The sequence below is a fragment of the Neolamprologus multifasciatus genome, chromosome 16, assembly GCF_963576455.1.
Source record: "Neolamprologus multifasciatus chromosome 16, fNeoMul1.2, whole genome shotgun sequence".
Lineage (NCBI taxonomy): Eukaryota > Metazoa > Chordata > Actinopteri > Cichliformes > Cichlidae > Neolamprologus > Neolamprologus multifasciatus.
Window position 1 is genome coordinate 4,671,190 of NC_140454.1, and position 19,675 is coordinate 4,690,864.

General features: G+C 40.8%; 1 protein-coding gene and 1 long non-coding RNA gene across 2 annotated transcripts in view; both read left to right on the forward strand.

The window, feature by feature from the left end:
* The window catches only part of pdia5 (protein disulfide isomerase family A, member 5), a 95,349-nt gene that overhangs the window by 69,295 nt on the left and 6,379 nt on the right, over positions 1–19,675 (forward strand). The window contains exons 14-15 of the mRNA XM_085135983.1: positions 409–539; positions 6,435–6,505. Coding sequence (XP_084992109.1) covers positions 409–539; positions 6,435–6,505 — 202 coding nt within the window. The remainder of the gene's footprint in view (positions 1–408; positions 540–6,434; positions 6,506–19,675) is intronic.
* Positions 6,512–18,017, forward strand: LOC146500064 (uncharacterized). Its single transcript, XR_014869886.1, has 2 exons — positions 6,512–13,932; positions 13,966–18,017. It is a non-coding gene; the product is annotated as an uncharacterized LOC146500064 (long non-coding RNA).

Here is a 19,675-nt window from a genome sequence, read left to right on the forward strand (position 1 = left end):
AAAAGTTGAGCAGTTAAGTGAAGCGCTGATCGGCCGTAGCACCGGCTTTTCAAGACTTCCTCCCACTGTGAGAGAATAATCTTTGGAAAGGGTCAAAAAGTAATGGACTTGCAATGACATCAGTCCAGCTGTGGCATCTGCAGGCTCCATAAAGTCATAGTCTGCAATCACAGGTCAGCAGACGTAATTTTATATCGGGCTGACATAAAGTGTGACTCAGTGTGAGTTCCATTATATCACCGGTACTTACATAGTAAGCTTTTACTCATTTATTCCTTCGCCCACAAAATAAAGACAAAAAATCTTGGTAGAAACTGTATTTATGTTACCTTTACTACAGTAAATGTGAGGCAATTTCCCCTTCCCTGGAGTGCACGTAATATTTCCACTTTATTTCATCCCCCGCAGTCCACAGGCGCCTCCTCCACCGGAGCAGTCTTGGGAGGAGAAACCCTCCAGCGTCAGCCATCTTGGGTCGGAGGATTTCCGAGAGGCTCTGAAGAAGAAAAAGCACGCTCTGGTCATGTTCTACGCTCCCTGTAAGTGTCTTTGATATTAAAATCAACTCCTTTCAGCATCTGCGAACAAAATCAGAAGCAAGCTCTTACGCAAACATCTGGAATGGCTCCTGAAAGCCTCATCTGTAACTCTTGTATTTCATCTGCTCGGGCTGTTGTGATGAAAATATCAAACTCTGAATAACTCTGAGCTTCTCGCCAAACCTCATCATTGGGCAGTATATAAAAAAGCCACACCTAAGCCACAGGGAGACTGAGTCACATTACTAAAAGAAAAATATGAACAAATCACTTTTCCACCTTTTTATATTTTCAGCCCTGAGAAACAGACAAACAACCGATTAGTGTCTGGACTTCCATGAAAGAAAAGGCAGAAATCTCTGTTTTTGACACGCTTCATGTCCTCATGCAAAACACAGGAGGAATACAGATTAGGAGGCTAATTATCAATACACACACAGACTCACACATGCACCTCTGTCCCTGTTAGGGAGTTTTTTTGGCCCTTTTTCTGCCCTTTGTTAGTGATGAGGGCTTCAAAGCATGCGACAGGGCACAGCAGTCAGGCTGCTTCCTCTTCTGGGCCCTTTGGTGCGTCCCTCTACAAAGAGATGCTCCAGATGCACATCAGGCCGCGTCAACCTGCCGCCCTCCCGACTCGTCCGGCCCATCTGCACCTTGCTCGCCGATGTCTTATTAGTGAAGGAGCTTGTGCTAATGGAGCATTTGATGAGATGCAGCTGCTTTCTAAAACATCAAGGCTGGAAACGCTTCAGACAGAACAATCAATATAATTTTAGCAGAGGCTTGGGCTATTATCCTTTAGCCTCGAATCTGCATAATTGAACCCTAAACTAAAATTAAATGCTGGAACATCATCTTTGTCTCCTTTCGCATGCGTTCTGTGTTAAATTAAAGCATTTTCTGATTCACTGAATACCCATTTGTTGGCCCGCTGTATTCTGTTGATCGGCCAGTTTGAGACATAACACTTTGGTGCGTTTAATGTTCTTTTTTTCCTTCCGTACTTTCCACGATTCATCGAACTAAGGGGAGATATTCAAATCCAGGCTGTTACAGCGCATCCACAGGGCGGTTACTTTGCATTCATCAACCCTCGATTTCACTCAGATTCACTCTGTCTGCGATGGTAATTATGAGAAAGACGAGTAAAAATGTGCAGGTACAGTCAAGAAATGAGAACCGCAGGAATCATTATCAACTCAAAGTCATTTTTTACCTGTTTTTAGATGACCGAAGGTACAGTGCGTAAAATACAAAGGCTGAAAAATTCCTGTATTTGCCTTAGTTTAACTGCTAATTTAAGGCAGTCTCTAAGCTGCACCAGGGAGCTGCCTCCTGTTTCCTTCTGTGAGGGAAAGATGTGGACAACGATTGTATTTTTGATACACCAGTTTCAAAATTGCGACAGGACATTTACAGGTTTAAAGGCCATTTAATGTTGCAGCTAAAAGGGTAATTCAGCAGGAAATGGGTTGTGAGCGGTGCTGAATGCTCTCTTAGGGAGACTGCTCTGAAAGGGTTGGCAAATGTGTACTTGCACAGTTGACATATAATCGAATTGGAGGGAGAGTTATGTGTGCGTGCGTGTGTGTGTGTGTGTCTATGATGCCTGTGGACATACGTAGTCAGATATGTCCACTTGCAGCCTGTGGAAGAAATCTTAATAGTGCAGCTTATAGTGATATTTTATTTTCTTCTTCCCACTTGTGATGTCAGTTTGATTATTGTCATAATGCAGAAGGAAATCTATTTGGCAAACTGTATATAAAGGATGGACTTGGCTTCTAGTTCTGAAAAGTGAAGCCATTGTGAAAGTGGAAATTGACTGGACTGAAAAAAGCAGCCGGCGAGTCTGGTTCATTGAAAGCAAAAGACAAAAAGATAGCTCAAGACTTTTGCACGTAGGGATGGGTACCAGTATCCGGTGCCATGATGGCACCGGTTCTGACGTAAACGGTAGTAACCAGACCGAAAAGCAGCGCACATTTCGGTGCTTTTTTTTCCTGAGCTGTGATACACTTTAGATTCTAGCCAATCATTTTACGTTTCCGAGGATAGTAGGCGGGTCCAGGTACGTACGTTCTTTTAGAGCAGAGCTACAGATTAAAAATGCCCAAGGTGAAGCGGTCAAAGTCTGGCTGTACTTCACAGCAAAAGATGCAAACTCAGCAGCTGCAACAAGTGCTTTAAGCTGATACTGTGATACTGTCAAAGGAGGTAACACCTCAAATCTGATGAAACACCTGGCGACGCATAGCGTTTTTTTTAAAAGCAGAAAAATGCGCCGTATTTGATAGCTTGCTGCGAGACCTCACACCGAGCACATCTACTGCGGGTGTGGTGGTGACGGATGATGATGCAGCAGCAGCCGTTCTTCTCTGCGTGAGTAGCTTAATGTTGTTCGTGTGTAATTTACGTTGAGTAGGCTAACCACGTTATTACATTAATGCATGTAAGGTGAACTAGCAAACACTGTCGTAGTTACATGCAGCTGTCTTCTTGTTTGATGGCAGATACTCCCTTCACCCTGGACAAAAAGACTAAAATGACCAAAGAAAAAGTGGAAAACAGTTAAACATGAGAGGTTTTTGGACAAAGTTTGTTTTTTCCATTGTTTAAGCACTGCTTCCAGCCAAGAGTGATACCATATATGCCCATAGCTGCAGAAAAGGTTAACATTGTTATCTTTTTACAAAAAAAACAGCTAAACATGAGAGGTTTTTGGACCAATTTTGTGTTCTCCATTCTTTAAGCACCGGTTTGAGCACCGGCACCATTTCAAAAGTACCAGTTTGGCACCGGTATTGGATAAAACCTAAACGATACCCATCCCTAATCATAAGCATGGGTACAAAAGAAGTCTGTAGAAAAATGAGCCTTGGGTTCATTTGGTGAGTTCAAATAGTTTTGTGTGAGTTTAAAGTTCAAATTTAAGTCATTACTTTGAAAAATGTTTATTTTGTAAATTACACGCCTTAATAGAAGGGCTTTCCTAATGGCGCCTACGTCCATCTTTGAAATACAGGCTGTGACCTGAACACAAGTGACATCCATGGGGGAAAAAAGGCCTTTGCTGCTTTTGTCTAAAAGACCATCTTATCCCTGTCCAGCACCATCGGGCCTTGTTACCTAAAATCCTTCTCTGGCCACTAGTTTTGTGGCCAAATTGGAGAAACATCTCCTGCGGCCATATTCGCAAATATTTGTAATGAAAAGCCTGAAACCAGAAAACTGTTGCAGCAAAAGATGCATGGTCTTGGGGGAAAGCATGTTCAAGCGTGTTCTCCATCATTTTTCAGTGACTGAAAATCCATTTATTGAGTTAGACTCAGATGTTTAGCTAACCGTAACATCTCCTAATCATTCAGCCGGTGTAGGGACTGTATCCGCAGTTGGCCGACAACTTATGTCCCAAACGTACCATCAGAATTTGCTCTGGAGAGTCGATTGGACAACTGCCACACAGTCTTATGTAGACCTTCAAAAAGTAACAAATTCTTTTAAGCATATTGTTCATTATGCTTCAGGGTTTAATTAGCTTTTAACCCTAACTCGGCACATGAAAGTGTCTAGCTAGTCACCCACTGCCAAGCTGCTTTCTTCTTCATGGGCAATTTATTTGTCACCACAAGGGGTATCCTTGCCTTTTCTTATTTCCAAACGGGGCAACGGTTTGTTTTTAATTAACAGAAGAAGGACTGCACACTTGACATTATCAACAAAAGATTAAAGCAAATGAGCAGGTCTAAGAAAACGTCACATTTCAGCAGAAACTGAGAAGAAAAGTTGTCAGAACAGCAAGCAGTCTCCCAGTACAAAAAGTCATCACTCTTTTATTAATGCACTGCAGCTAGAGTTGGAAAGGCTTCCTCCTCCTGGTCAGCTCTGTGGACAGTTAATCATCCTGCCTCCACCTACAGAAAATAAAAGAGCTGTCTATAAATGTGCTCTGTAGGTATTGGCATACTGTATATGGAGTGCTGTTGGAGTACAGAGTCGGGGAGGTAGCGTTTATGATGCCAATAAATAGATCTACAGTCTCTCATAATATAAAAGTGACCTTGTTAGTAACCGGCAGTATATACTTTCATCTGTTCTAGGGGTGGGGGAAAAAATCGATACTGTGTAGTAGGGCTGGGCGATATGACCCAAAATTCATATCTCGATATTTTTTAGCTGGATGGCGATATACGATATATATCTCGATATTTTTTAGCTGGATGGCGATATACGATATATATCTCGATATTTTTTTAAAGCCATAAAGTAAGAACAAAAAGAGAGTTCTTAGTCAAAGCTGTGTCCCAGATGTCACACAGGCATTTTTATTTACATACAGCACATGTACATGTGCTGTATGTACATGTGCTGTACATGAAAAAACTACTCAAAAATAAATTATGAGCATTTATTAAATAATAATGCTCCATAAATAAAAGAAAACAATGTTGGTTTTGTGCATAACAAAGAGCTCACAATTGTGCAGTCAAAATGTAAACTAAAAGACGCTGAGCATAATAACATAGACAGGTTTCACAGCTGCTCTGTTCCCAAGTTCGTGACTGACAGCCCAGTGTCTCTTAACAGGTGCCATTTATGGTCCTTATACACACACAATACGGTAATATTACGTTGAAGCACAGTAGGTATTACTACGCGAGGCTCCTCGGTAGCCATAATGCTCCGACAATCCATCAAGCCGGTGCAGCTCCGTAGCTTACCAAAGTCGTACTAAAACATTTTTTGAGAGATTGCTGTGCGCTGTGTACCCCATAAAATTGGTTCACGGTCAGTAAGCACAACCAGAATTCATACATAAGGCGCGCTGTCAATTTTTGAGAAAATGAAAGGATTTCAGGCCGTGCATGGCGCTAGCGCGGTTAGCTCGCTAGCGCGTTGACGCCGTCCAGTCCCACGCACGGGGCGATGCGCAGTAACTCGTTAACAGAGATTTGCCGTGTCCATCTTGTCGCTGCCTGCAGGTGAAGCGATGGGGGAGGAGGGGGAGTTGTGTTCAGCGAAGGAGAGGCGAGGCCCAGTACGTTGTGTAAAGACAAAAGCGGACGAAAGAGAGGCAAACTTGTGGCTCCACAACTATAATTATAACGTAACATAGACTATATCGATATAAAAGATATTGTCACATCTTATATCTCGTATAAAAATATATCGATATTTTTTAAAAACTCGATATATCGCCCAGCCCTACTGTGTAGTATCGTGATATTTTGTTTGCTAATAATGTATCGATACAGGGACAGCAGAAATCGATATTTTGTTACAAAAAAGGTTTTTGTGCTCTGACTTCAGAGCATGTTGATCCTTTTTCTGAGCAAGAATCCTGACATTCCTTCACTGTCCAAATGTGTTTAACCTTGTTTTTTTGCAGCAATAAACATGTTTTATTTTAATTAAGTTTAAAACTTTTTTATTTAATGTAAAATTATATTTTGTTTTAATTTACTTTCAAATTCTTCAGTTGCTGAAGGGGCTGCATAGTTTTCATAAACTGCATAGTTCAGAATAGCTATAATTGTACCAGATGGTTGCATTCAGTTAAGTTGGACTAGACTGTAATACAAACCGTTCAGTTTGTCAACAATTTGATATTAGATAAAATGAATATTGATAAAGTTGATAAAGTTTACCTTTATGTACAGAATCTGAATATTGCAAAATATTTTTAAAAAATTGCAATAATATCGTATCGTGCGTTAAGTATCGTGATAATATCGTATCATGGGATGTATGGTGATTCCCACCTCTAATGTGTTCTGTGTCGTGTTTCGGTATAATCCTCCGTTTAGGGCATGAAGCTCGGCTTTACCATGCAAATGCATGATGATAATAGATATAGTTGTGATAACAGCCCATCTGCTTGTTCTTTTCCAGGGTGTCCACACTGTAAAAACGCTGTCCCCCACTTCACCACGGCAGCAGAGCTCTTCAAAGAGGATCGCAAGGTTCGTGTTGCTTTTTCACATACTCACTTAGATATGTGATTACTGGCTCTGATGGCAAAGATGCCTCTAACTGGAGATGTGCTTACAGTAAACATCACTGTTTTAGGTCATCGGCTCACAGTTAGAAGATTGGTATTGATTTGAATAAATATTGATCTGAAACCTTTCCGCGCAGTGTTCAGGCTAAAGTTAAAACAGACAAATAAAACAAATTCTAGCTGCTTTTTTATCTTGTTGTTTTGCTGTATCGTGTCTTTCACAACAAATAAAATGGTTATTTTAAAAGTAATGGAACAAAAGACGCCGATTTAGACCAACAAGGGACCTGATGTTGCAGAAACAAAATATTACAAATGACATAACGTATTTCCACCGTGGTCTTGACAGGCCGTAATCCTGTGTGTCTGCTTTATTACAGGCTTTCGTGACAGGCTGTAGTCATTACTAGATCTAATTTCTTCCAGGTTCTATTCAGTTACACTCAGACTCAAAGCTTATCACTGTGAAATTATTAAGATCTTGTTTGTTTGCTTGTATTTTCCATCTTTAGGTTAGAAATCATTTCTTTCTTTCATTTATTGTGTTTGTGTTAAGCGTTCCCTGGACATACACACAATATATCCACTCACCAGCCACTTCATTAGGTACACCTGCTCAGCTGCTCATTAACCCTTTAAAGCTGGTCAGAGCGGGCATGCTCCGTTTTACATAACTATTTTTAAATCCCGGTAGCACTGCAACCATGTAAGCTAGCGCAATAATTTTTTTTGCATATGAAAGCGGAGGAGTTGTACTTACATCTTATGCCATCAGCTTGTCCTCGGTCACAGTTTCCTTCCACATACAGCTTTGCAAAAACTGCATAAAAAGCGCTTGCAGCAACAAAAACATAATATTCCAGAAACACGCTTTGCCGATCCGATCAGCTGTTTGTAACACTTCCTACGTCCATCAGCGTGAACTATCGCATGTCCGCCATGACCTGCCTGAAACCGGAAGTGACGTCATTTTCGCGGAAATGTAGTTTTTTTACCATCAGGGCCTCATGAGCCTATACTGGTGTTTTTAAAAGTTATGTTTGACTTTATGACTTTCTGTGTTGTTTCTGGGATGCTTAGGACTCATATTGCACTGCTGGAAATAGTTTATTTTGATGCAAATTTGCATTATAATATTTATTTTCATTTTTCCTGCAGTGTATAAAAATTGGTGTATTTCAAAAATAAAACTATGAAGACACTCAAAATAAATTTCCTGTGGTGGGAAACTATTTTGTGCAACTTTTTTGTATTTACAGTTTTGAGGGATAAGCCTCTTAAATTTCTCTAACTAGAAATATATGTAAAAAACAAACGATTTTCAATTTTTTTGTAGTTTATTGCACTTTTTTGCAATTTATGTAATTACTATGCACTTAATGCATGCATATTATTAAAATTTAGGCTGTAATGGTTGTATTGATGTATAGCAACTTGAAATGCTCCCAAAAATGGCTCCACAGCATGTAAAAATATAATATAAGCTCTGGCGGACTTGGTTCTATGGTAGGTCTTAAAGGGTTAATGCAAATATTTAATCACCAAATGTAAAACGAGCGTCAGAGAGGAGAAAGACGGTTATTTAGGTGACTCTGAATGTGGCATGGTTGTTGGTGTCAGATAAGCTGGTTGAACCTTGAAGCAGATGGGATATTTTCCTTGCAAACCTTTAACCACATAGTACCAGCTGAGCTTTGTTCAAATGCCACAGGCTGCCTGAGTGTTGCTGCTGATCATATCCGTTTGTGTGCACAGTGCACGCATTTTCTGAAATCTCAAATCATCTGAAATCAGTTACTTGAACATGATAATGAAACCTGATCCCACGGTGTGCCTAATAAAGTGTCTGGTGAGTGCATGTTAAGTATTATCGGGAGGGGAGGGGGGAATATGTGACGTTTTGGGAATTCTTTTCCAAAGTGGACCACATAAGTTGCACTTTAAAGATCTGAATATGTTTTAAATGTTCAGACATCATCATGATTCACATTAATTTATCCTCTGTACTCTTCACAGATGCTTTTTTTGTATTTTCTTACAGCTTGAAAGGTGTTATAAAAACAAAAGAACGAGCATTTGCAGAGTAAATGCATTTACATATTTTATGCAAAGTTATCAGAAAGCCTTTCGATCGTCGTTAACTTGAGAATTCACATCTTTAAAAGTCCTCTCGCCCCATTCCTAATAATCGTTTTCATGTCTCACACAGGAATAACTGGTAATTGGCTTCCACCTATAGAAGGCTTTTGACCTTAGTTGGTTTTTGCAACAGTAGCAGAGGAGCTGTAACTTTGGGTTCAGTGTCTCCACTCCACTCCGGTCCACTCCAGTTTGACCATTTAGATGAAGCACCACGCGGTTGCATCAAATTTTCTGCAGGCTTGGGGTTTGGAGGTTAATGGAGGTTCATGTAGTGGCAACAGGACACACTCACGCTCATCCTCCATCATCCCCACTCCCTCTCGTTACTTACCCTCAGGGACTCGTGTCCTGACACCCTCCCACTCCTGCTCATTTCTGTTAATACCCTCTGACTGCAGGGCTTCTTTCCAAACCTCTTAAACCACAACTGTGTGACTCACTCTCTTGCTCTCTCTCCCTTTCAAACATGCAGGAATTTTGGACACGTATCAGGCAGCGCTCGAAGCTAAAGTATCAGATTGAAGTGACAAAAAAAAAACCATCTAATTGCTGCCTTATCATTTGTGAAGTCTCATCAAAATGCTTAATGCTGAATAGCTGTTGTTCCAGTATTTCTCGGACTGTGTTGTGTCTCAGTTGTTTGGAATTTTTCTAAATCAATGTCAGATGGTGTCCTCAGCAACTTGGCCATCTATTTTTCTGAGGCAATTCTTTGTAACATTTCTCAATAACATTAATCTTCAACAGATGAAAATGAAAATGCTTTAAACCTTTTTTTTTTCCTTGGGAAATTTGGATATCAGCTGCAACTGTAACACATCATTTCATTTATTCATTTCTGCAGAAACTCACACTCGCTTCCTTCATTTCTAAATACTGAAGTAGATCTGTGCATTTCTAAATAACCATCATTTCAGTCAGATCGAATGGTCAATGCCCGACAAGCCAAAATAATAGAGCTGAAAATCTAAAAAGAGGTTTGTGTGGTTTTAAAAGTTGATGGATTTAACCCTTAAAAATTTATATTTAAATTTAGCCATAAATCTGTTTAAATGAATCTTTTCTTGCACTTCCACTGCTTTTAGTAATTGAGTTTATGTTTTTTGAAAAAAGGATCATGTATAATAACATAAATGTTACCATTTGATGCATTGTATCAGAGTTAGCTTAGAAGCTCATTTACATCTGCAGTTGCTTGGCAGATTACATGCAGGTTTTCTGCTTCTTTAGCCCGACTGCTTCGAGGTCTACTGCTGTTTTCTGATCCCTCACTTTAAGACTCTTGCATTTACTTTTCAATTCCAGTAACTTTTTGTTTGCACCTTGTAAGATTTTATCTCGTAAGGTAACAACGATTCTTAGATTTTCCATCAAGAAACACACAACATTGATAACCTGACCACATACTACAATATTTACTTCATATTTTAAGCAAGACTTTCGCAACAGCCAGAAATGTACTATGAGACTCAGTATTTGGGACCACAACCTTAAAGCAGATCCTTCACACTTTTTCTTATTTTCTGTCACATACACTCACATACACACCAGCCACCTCACTAGGCTGACCTGTTAAACTGCTTGTTAATGTAAATCTCTAAAGACATGGAGACACAACAACCTGCTGAAGTTCAAATCAGAATCTCCACAGAAAGGTGATTTAAATAACTCTGAACATGACCCACCATGTGTGGCACCAACACAGTAACTCAAATAACTTCTTGTTGAGACCAAGGCCAAAGTTTGATGTAGGCTAGAGAAGCACCAAGTGCCACTGTCAGCTAAAAACAGGAAACAAAGGCTACAATTCAGCAGTAGAAGACTGGATAAGAGTTGTTTGGTGTGATGAGTCTGTTTCTGCTGCACCATTCAGATGGTTTGAATTTGAAAGCATCAGTCCTCTCTGCCTTGCATCAACAGTTCAGGCTGCTGCTGGTGGTGCAACGATGTAACAGTGTGGTGGATAGCTTCTTGTCCATTTGGGGACCCTGAATATGAATTTACCACTGTCTCAGACCATGTCCATCCCCTATGACCACAGTGAAACCATCTCCTGATTGCTGCTTCCAGCAGGACAATGCTCCATGTTATAAAGCTCAAGTCATCTCAAACTGGTTTTGCGAACTGACATTGAGTTCGTTGTCGTCAAATGGCCTCCACAGTCACCAGATCCAATCTTCCAATAGAGCACCTTTGGAATGTGCTGGAATGTTGTTGATTCCAGAGGGCAGAGAAGAATAGCCAGACTTCATCAAACTGAGGTGAAGGCAATAGAAATTCGAATAACTAGTCATTACAATCAAGTTATGCACAAGATACGCTGGTTCTAACCTTGTTAAAGTTCAAAGGAGATGGCCTACAACACCAAGTTCCACTCCTGTTAGCTAAGATCAGGAAACGGAGGCTAAAGGTTGCACAGGCTCACTAAAATTTGACAACAGAAGATTGGAAAAATAGAGGGAGGGGAAAAAAGGCATGTCAAAGCTCAGAGCATTTCAAACTGGTTTCTTGACCATGACAATGAATTCACTGTCCTGAAATGGCTTCCACAGTCACCAGATCCCAATCCAATCGAGCACTTGTGTAATGTGGTGGAGCGGACAGTATGTGCTTCTTGGGTCTCATTGGCAGAGATGGACTTAATTCTGTCATCTCTGGGAGCTCAGCAGGCCACACCAACCTGCAGTTCAGACTTTCTTGGGGCATCATTTAGAACAAAGAGGGTGGCCTTAAAAGAAGAGATACTTGAAGTGTCATTATTGAGACAGTTGGAGCTGCACTCAGGTCCATTGGAAGATTGATTTAGCAAAGCAGGATATGAACATAACAAATCCACTTTAAGTTGCTTTAAACCATACCTTGAGTTTCGAGGTTTTGATGAAACTAGCACAAGCTGCATAATCAGGGGACCTGCGTTCGTGTGGAAGTCACACAGATGCACAGTTTTAAGATGTATTTCCCTCTTGTCGTTCCCCCAGTGGCCAGAGGAGATTTGAAGTTTTGTTTGAACAGGACTAAATCTGCACAGTGGGTACTTGTGTTTACTTGGCAGTTCTCCCTGTTTATCAAGACAAGCCCCAGTGTATTATGCCAGACCGGTGTTGATCACAGTCTATTAACTGCCCTTGCCTCATTTACCAAAGACTAACACGGGCTTAGCTGCAAGCTTTGAAGACACAAACAATTAAAACGCCACATTCTGCTGTATATCAGCATGGGAGCCGTGTACAGGGTTTGTTCCATGCTGTTTTGTCTTTTCTCCAAATTCCAATCAATACCAGCGTTAAAGGTGCACATGGGCTGGAACAGCACTGCGATGAGAACACAGTTTCATTAGGATTTGCTTAATATAACCTACCCTGTGGCTGCTACTGTACTGGTAAAATCATAGAGAAGCACACTGGTTCGTCTTGACCACAGCGCTGCAGAAATCAAGATTTCCCCGTGGAGCTTTTGACCTCTGCTGGCGCTTTGCAGTTGTTTTTGTATGCATAGCTCCCTGTTAGAGGTTCTGCGCACATCAGTGAGGAGCTGTCTATGCTCCAATCTACACAAACTACCAATGATGTCAACCTCTTTCACTCATCAACAGATGGTGGTAATGTGTGGAGATGTGATGCAATGCTGGAGCAACAACTGGGAATGAGTTTGGCTTTTGTATTTTTCTGCAGGAAATTTGTTTCATCTTTTGAACACTTTAAGTTCAATGCCTTGTTCTCTTGCTTTGTTAATTCACTAGTTTCCTGCTTATTATTAGTCTATAACCCAGTTAGAAGGAAATACAGGAGAATTGCTGATACTGATACCTATGAAAGCCCGTTTCCATCACTAAAAAAAAAAGTATCAATAACTCGAAATTTCGAGTTATTGATACTTGAGTTGAGTTATTGATAGTTCGATATGGCGCAGGAGAATGCACACTCAAAACCAGATCGCAAGAAATTGGCGCTTTCGAGAGTACATTTGCTGATATGTGATTGATTCAGCTAATAACACAAGGATTTCATCATTTGTGAAGTCACGCTGAAAATAATCAGCAATTTGTGCATTCATGGGGCAGCAAGGTGGTTAGCACTGTTGCCGCACAGCAAGAAGGTCCTGAGTTCAATTCCACCATCAGGCCGGGGTCTTTCTGTGTGGAGTTTGCATGTTCTCCCCGTGTTTGCGTGGGTTCCCTCCGGGTACTCCGGCTTCCTCCCACCGTCCAAAGACATGCAGCTTGTGGGGATAGGTTAATTGGATAATCCAAATTGTCACGAGGTGTGAATGTGCGAATGAATGTGAGCGCGAATGGTTGTCTGTCCCTGTGTGTTGGCCCTGCGACAGACTGGCGATCTGTCCAGGGTGTACCCGCCTCTCGCCCTATGACAGCTGGGATAGGCTCCAGTGCCCCCCGCGACCCTGAAAAGGATAAGCGGAAGTGAATGGATGGATGGATGGATGGATGGATGGATTGTGCATTCATGACTGGATGTAATGCCGGTAGCTTAGCTGTAGCGTTTGTAGCTGAGGGCTTCAGCTTCCGGGTAACAAGGAAATGACGTCATTCCCGTAGATTACAGATTGGCGGCGCTAGCTTGAAATTTCGAGTTGATAAGTCGAAATTGGCTTCCATAGATACCTTTAACCAATTAAGGCAGCTTATGTAGGGGAGAGCAATGTGTCGTGATTTATGTGATGGTTTGCAAATTCCAAGCGCATTTTAATGACCACTGAATCACTGTGATTTGTACTTTCCACAATATTTAGTTAACCCAACACACCTTTCAGCTTTTCATGTATTTTGAACGCTCATATGTCAATGAACAATATTCTTCACTCTCATTGGTAGTCCCTTCATCCACTCCTCATTGAAGTCATTCACTGTCTGCGGTCTGTAGCTGCCACGTCACTGCAAATCACCTCCAGTGTGTGCACAGCTGTAGTAACTTGTATATTAGTTCTTTGTAAAATTTGTTTTTTATTACCGTAAGGCAGAGAAGACCTTTTATAGGTGTTTATGTTTTTATATTTTATATTAATCATACTGAGTTTATGTGTAATAAAATGTACAATGTAAATAAAAGTGCTATTGCCAGTCCCCATTACTCAGTTGGTGCTTGTGTTGCAGCTACAATAAATCAAAGACGTGGTGTGTTACAGTAACCCTTTCAGTGCTATGTCACTCTTTAATATGACCTAATGTATTCCTTGAGGTGGTCTTTCAGTCCAGCGTATGCAGATCCATGTTAGATATTACAAGCACAGGTACTTTGTTGTTAGAACAAAGGTAGCTCTGAGTGTAGCTGTACCTCTTTGTTCCTCGGTTTGACGCTGGTAGGGATACTAGGCCAAATGGTAATATGCTGCCTCCTAAAATTTCACTATCCAATCAATAACATGATGTGGGGTCCTCTGTCACTTGAAGATGAATCAATAACGGAATTGGCTGAGGACCTTTTGAAGAACAACAGCTCTACGACTTCATTTTCTCCTGTCAATTCACGGCAACTCTGATTGATTGCACAGGGATGAGCATTTGGAGGGAGCCTGTAGTTACATTATACCCCTCATTGCAGCTACAGTGCCATCACTAATGCTGCTGCTGCTTAAAGCACTCTATGTATCTCAGATTGCCCTAACTTAAAGGTGGTTAAAGACATTTAAAAAAAGAAAAACACATAGTGCTCAAGATCTTGTGGTAAATTGCCCAGGTATACAAAGAAGAGGGTCATTTTTGGTGCTTTCCCCTTAATTTCTGTTGACTATTGTGCCTTTCCAAAGGTGATGCACCTCACTCTTGCTGAATATGCACAGCTTGCAAGTATGTGAAATACTCTTGTTGTGGGAGCACAGTGAAGAACAGCTTAATAATTCAATTCAATTCAATTCAATTTTATTTATATAGCGCCAAATCACAACAAAAGTCGCCTCAAGGCGCTTCATAGATACAGAGAAAAGCCCAACAATCATATGACCCCCTATGAGCAAGCACTTTGGCGACAGTGGGAAGGAAAAACTCCCTTTTAACAGGAAGAAACCTCCGGCAGAACCAGGCTCAGGGAGGGGCGGCCATCTGCTGCGACCGGTTGGGGTGAGAGAAGGAAGACAGGATAAAGACATGCTGTGGAAGAGAGACAGAGATTAATAACAGATACGATTCAATACAGAGAGGTCTGTTAATACATAGTGAGTGAGAAAGGTGACTGGAAAGGAAAAACTCAATGCATCATGGGAATCCCCCGGCAGCCTACATCTATTGCAGCATAACTAAGGGAGGATTCAGGGTCACCTGGTCCAGCCCTAACTATATGCTTTAGCAAAAAGGAAGGTTTTAAGCCTAATCTTAAAAGTAGAGATAGTGTCTGTCTCCTGAATCCAAACTGGAAGCTGGTTCCACAGAAGAGGGGCCTGAAAACTGAAGGCTCTCCCTCCCATTCTACTTTTAAATACTCTAGGAACAACAAGTAGGCCTGCAGAGCGGGAGCGAAGTGCTCTAATAGGGTGATATGGTACTACAAGGTCATTAAGATAAGATGGGGCCTGATTATTTAAGACCTTGTATGTGAGGAGCAGGATTTTGAATTCAATTCTGGATTTAACAGGAAGCCAATGAAGGGAAGCCAAAACAGGAGAAATATGCTCTCTCCTTCTAGTCCCTGTCAGTACTCTTGCTGCAGCATTTTGGATTAACTGAAGGCTTTTCAGTGAGTTTTTTGGACATCCTGATAATAATGAATTGCAGTAGTCCAGCCTGGAAGTAATAAATGCATGAACTAGTTTTTCAGCGTCACTCTGAGACAGGATATTTCTAATTTTAGAGATGTTGCGCAAATGGAAGAACGCAGTCTTACATATTTGTTTAATATGTGCGTTGAAGGACATGTCCTGGTCAAAAATGACTCCAAGGTTCCTCACAGTGTTACTGGAGGCCAAGGTAATGCCATCCAGAGTAAGAATCTGGTTAGATACCATATTTCTAAGCTTTTCAGCGCCGAGTACAATGACCTCAGTTTTATCTGAGTTAAGAAGCAGAAAGTTAGTGGCCATCCAAGTCTTTATGTCTTTAAGACATTCCTGCAGTTTAACTAATTGGTGTGTGTTATCTGGCTTCATGGACAGATAGAGCTGGGTGTCATCTGCATAGCAGTGTAAATGTATGCTATGTCTTCTAATGATGCTGCCTAGGGGAAGCATGTATAATGTAAACAGAATTGGTCCTAGCACCGAACCCTGTGGAACTCCATAATTAACCTCAGTGTGTGAAGAGGACTCTCCATTTACATGCACAAATTGGAGTCTATTAGATAGATATGATACAAACCACTGCAGTGCAATACCTGTAATACCTACAGCATGTTCTAATCGCTCTAATAGAATATTATGGTCAACAGTATCGAATGCTGCACTAAGGTCAAGAAGGACAAGCACAGAGATGAGTCCACTGTCAGAGGCCATAAGAAGATCATTTGTAACCTTCAATAAAGCTGTTTCTGTGCTGTGATGAACTCTGAAACCTGACTGAAACTCTTCAAATAAACCATTCCTCTGCAGATGATCTGTTAGCTGTTTGACAACTACTCTTTCAAGGATTTTTGATATGAAAGGAAGGTTGGAGATTGGCCTATAATTAGCTAAGACTGCTGGGTCTAGAGATGGCTTTTTGAGTAAAGGTTTAACTGCAGCCACCTTGAAGGCCTGTGGTACATAGCCGATTATTAGAGATAGGTTGATCATATATAAGATCGAAGAATTAATCAATGGCAGGACTTCTTTGAGCAGTTTTGTAGGAATGGGGTCTAAAAGACACGTTGATGGTTTGGAGGAAGTAATTATTGAAGTTAACTCAGAAAGATCGATTGGAAAAAAAGAGTCTAACTTAACATCAATGGAACTAAGAGTAGCTGTAGATAATATTACATCTGTGGGATGATTATTGGTAATTTTTTCTCTAATGATAAAAATTTTATTTGTGAAGAAGTTCATGAAGTCATCACTAGTTAACGTTAAAGGGATGTTTGGCTCAAAAGAGCTCTGACTTTTTGTCAGCCTGGCTACAGTGCTGAAGAGAAACCTGGGGTTGTTCTTATTTTCTTCAATCAGTGATGAGTAGTAAGCTGTTCTGGCTTCGCGGAGGGCTTTCTTATAAAGCAACAAACTATTTCTCCAGGCTAAATGATGATCCTCTAAATTTGTGACACGCCATTTCCTCTCCAGATTACGAGTCATCTGCTTTAGGGTACGTGTTTGAGAATTATACCACGGGGTCAGGTACTTCTGATTAGAGACCTTAGTTTTCACTGGAGCTACAGTATCCAGAGTCGTACGTAGTGAGGAGGTGAAATTATTAACAAGATAATCGACCTCTGTTGGGGTAGCGTTCAGATAGCTGCTCTGCTCTGTGTTGGTACAGGGCATTGACGATGATAACAGTGGCTGGATTATATTCTTAAACTTAGTTACAGCGCTTTCAGAAAGACATCTACTTTGATAAAGTCCACTCTCCACTGCTGCGTAATCAATTATTGTAAAAGTAAATGTTATCAAGAAATGATCAGACAGGAGAGGGTTTTCAGGAAACACTGTTAAATGTTCAGTTTCTATGCCATATGTTAAAACAAGATCTAGAGTGTGATTAAAGTGGTGGGTGGGTTCTTTTACATTTTGAGAGAAACCAATTGAGTCTAACAACAGATTAAATGCCATGTTGAGGCTGTCATTTTTAGCATCTACATGGATGTTAAAATCACCCACAATAATTATTTTATCTGAGCTCAGAACTAAATTAGATATAAAGTCTGAGAAATCAGACAGAAACTCTGTGTAAGGCCCAGGTGGACGATAGATGATAACAAGTAAGACTGGTTTCTGAGTTTCACAGCTGGGGTGGACAATGCTAAGCATCAGGCTTTCAAATGAATTAAAAGTCTGTCTTGGTCTATCATTAATTAATAGACTGGTGTGAAAAATTGCTGCCACACCGCCCCCTCGACCTGTGCTTCGAGATTTCTGGTAGTTAGAATGACTCGGGGGTGTTGATTCATTTAAACTAACATAATCATCCTGCTGCAACCAGGTTTCTGTAAGGCAGAGTAAATCAATTTGTTGATCAATTATTAAGTCATGTACTAACAGAGACTTGGAGGAGAGAGACCTAATATTTAATAATCCACATTTCACTGTTTTACTCTTTGGTTCAGATGTGGATACTGTATTATTCTTTCTTTGTGATTGTTTAAGTTGTTTGTTTTTTGTCTTTTTGGAAGCAGACACAGTCTCTATGGAGATGGGTTTTTGGGGGGGTAGCAGGAGGAGAGAAGCTGCAGAGAGGCGTGTAAGACTGCAACTCTGCTTCCTGGTCCCAACTCTGGATAGTCATGTTTTGAGGGGTTTAATAAATTTGTCGATATTTCTAGAAATGAGAGCTGCTCCATCCAAAGTGGAGTAGTACAAAGTAATACATTTGATTAACAGACCAGAGAAGAATATCCCTTTATAGGCTCCCTCTTCTCTCATATGTGCTCCATTTGCTCCCTATCTTCGCTTTTTTGTTTGCCCGTGTCTGTTCAGTTGATGCAGATGAAGTCGACATTCTGCTGCATTGTACCCATTTTAGCGATTTGTTGGCAATTATGCAGATTTTCTGTCACTTGAGTATTTATATTTGCATACGAAACAAGGTGCATGTGTCTTGTAATTAGGACAAGAAAGTTTTCGAGTCGTTTGCGGTGCGGCGTAAGTGTCAAATATTTCTCCTTCCGCAGCATGTCTGTCATTTCCACGTTTGGCTCGGGCAGACAGATAGACAGCGAGCGATTATTTGATGGTGACAAGTTCAATGTGGAGCACTCAGCACCCTGGGAGAGGGTGACATTTCTGCTGTCCAAAAGGACATGCTAAGTGAGCCATGTATCAGTGAGGCGGCATTTACGCCTCATTGGGACAGCTTGTCACTAATCGATGCAACAGCCACGCAACATAAATCTCGCTTGTTGTTTTTATGCTCGCTGATTGTTGTTGGGGGGCTTATTTTTGTACCACCCACATAAACGGACCAATGCGTAAGTCATTTTTATGCCTCCATGCCGGTGACAGCTGTAGCCTAAGGCATTATGTTTTCTCAATGCCCCCCCCCCCCCCCCCCCCCCCCCAATCCAGCCAGCCATCACCACCATGAATATGATACATTATTGTGCTTAAAGGTCATGGTCACCGTGACCCTCATGGCCCTTCCCTTCTTGTGAATATGATGATCTTGTCAATGTCAACTCAAGGATGAGCTGAAAAAAAAGAAAAAAAAAAGATCACATAATGTGTTTTTGGCAGGTACTGAACTATTGCCATGCTAATTAGCTTAGCATGCTAATTAGCTTAGCATGCTAAGCATTTAAACTTTAGATTTGACAGTTCACAGGTCACTGTGACATCATCATATTTTGCAAGAACATTTTTTTTTCCGTGATTCAACACCAGAACTCAGGAAACAAGTTTGACGAGGGGATGATTTCAACTAGAATTCACACTGAGTCAGATAATGGTGCGACTCTTTGGGGGCCCACTTATTAAATTCCTTCACACTCTTTATTACATATTTTACATTATGCCATGCCGTTGCCAAACTTATCTGTAGTTATAGCTTGAAACCATCATTTAGTGGTCATAATTTAAGAAATGGGGACCGTGTTGAGTCTTGTGCATGTCCCAAGCACCTCAAAATATAATGTTGTGTAAAAGTCTTAATCCGTCCCTCATTTCTTTGTATTTTGCTTCCAAGCAGCCAGACCGTCTTGATATTTTTAAAGTAGTCTTGAGCAGTAGGTCTTTCAAAGTTTTTATTTAGACATTGGCTGCTTTTTCACTTATTTTCAGACGAGTTCTTGAACTTGACCATTTTCAGAGGATTGTTTTTAGTTTTGTAAGTCACTTAAATCTGACCTATGAATCAATGAAACACAAAAATGAACCTAACCAGTGTTTGTCTACACTTTATCTGTACATGGGGGGGTGGGGT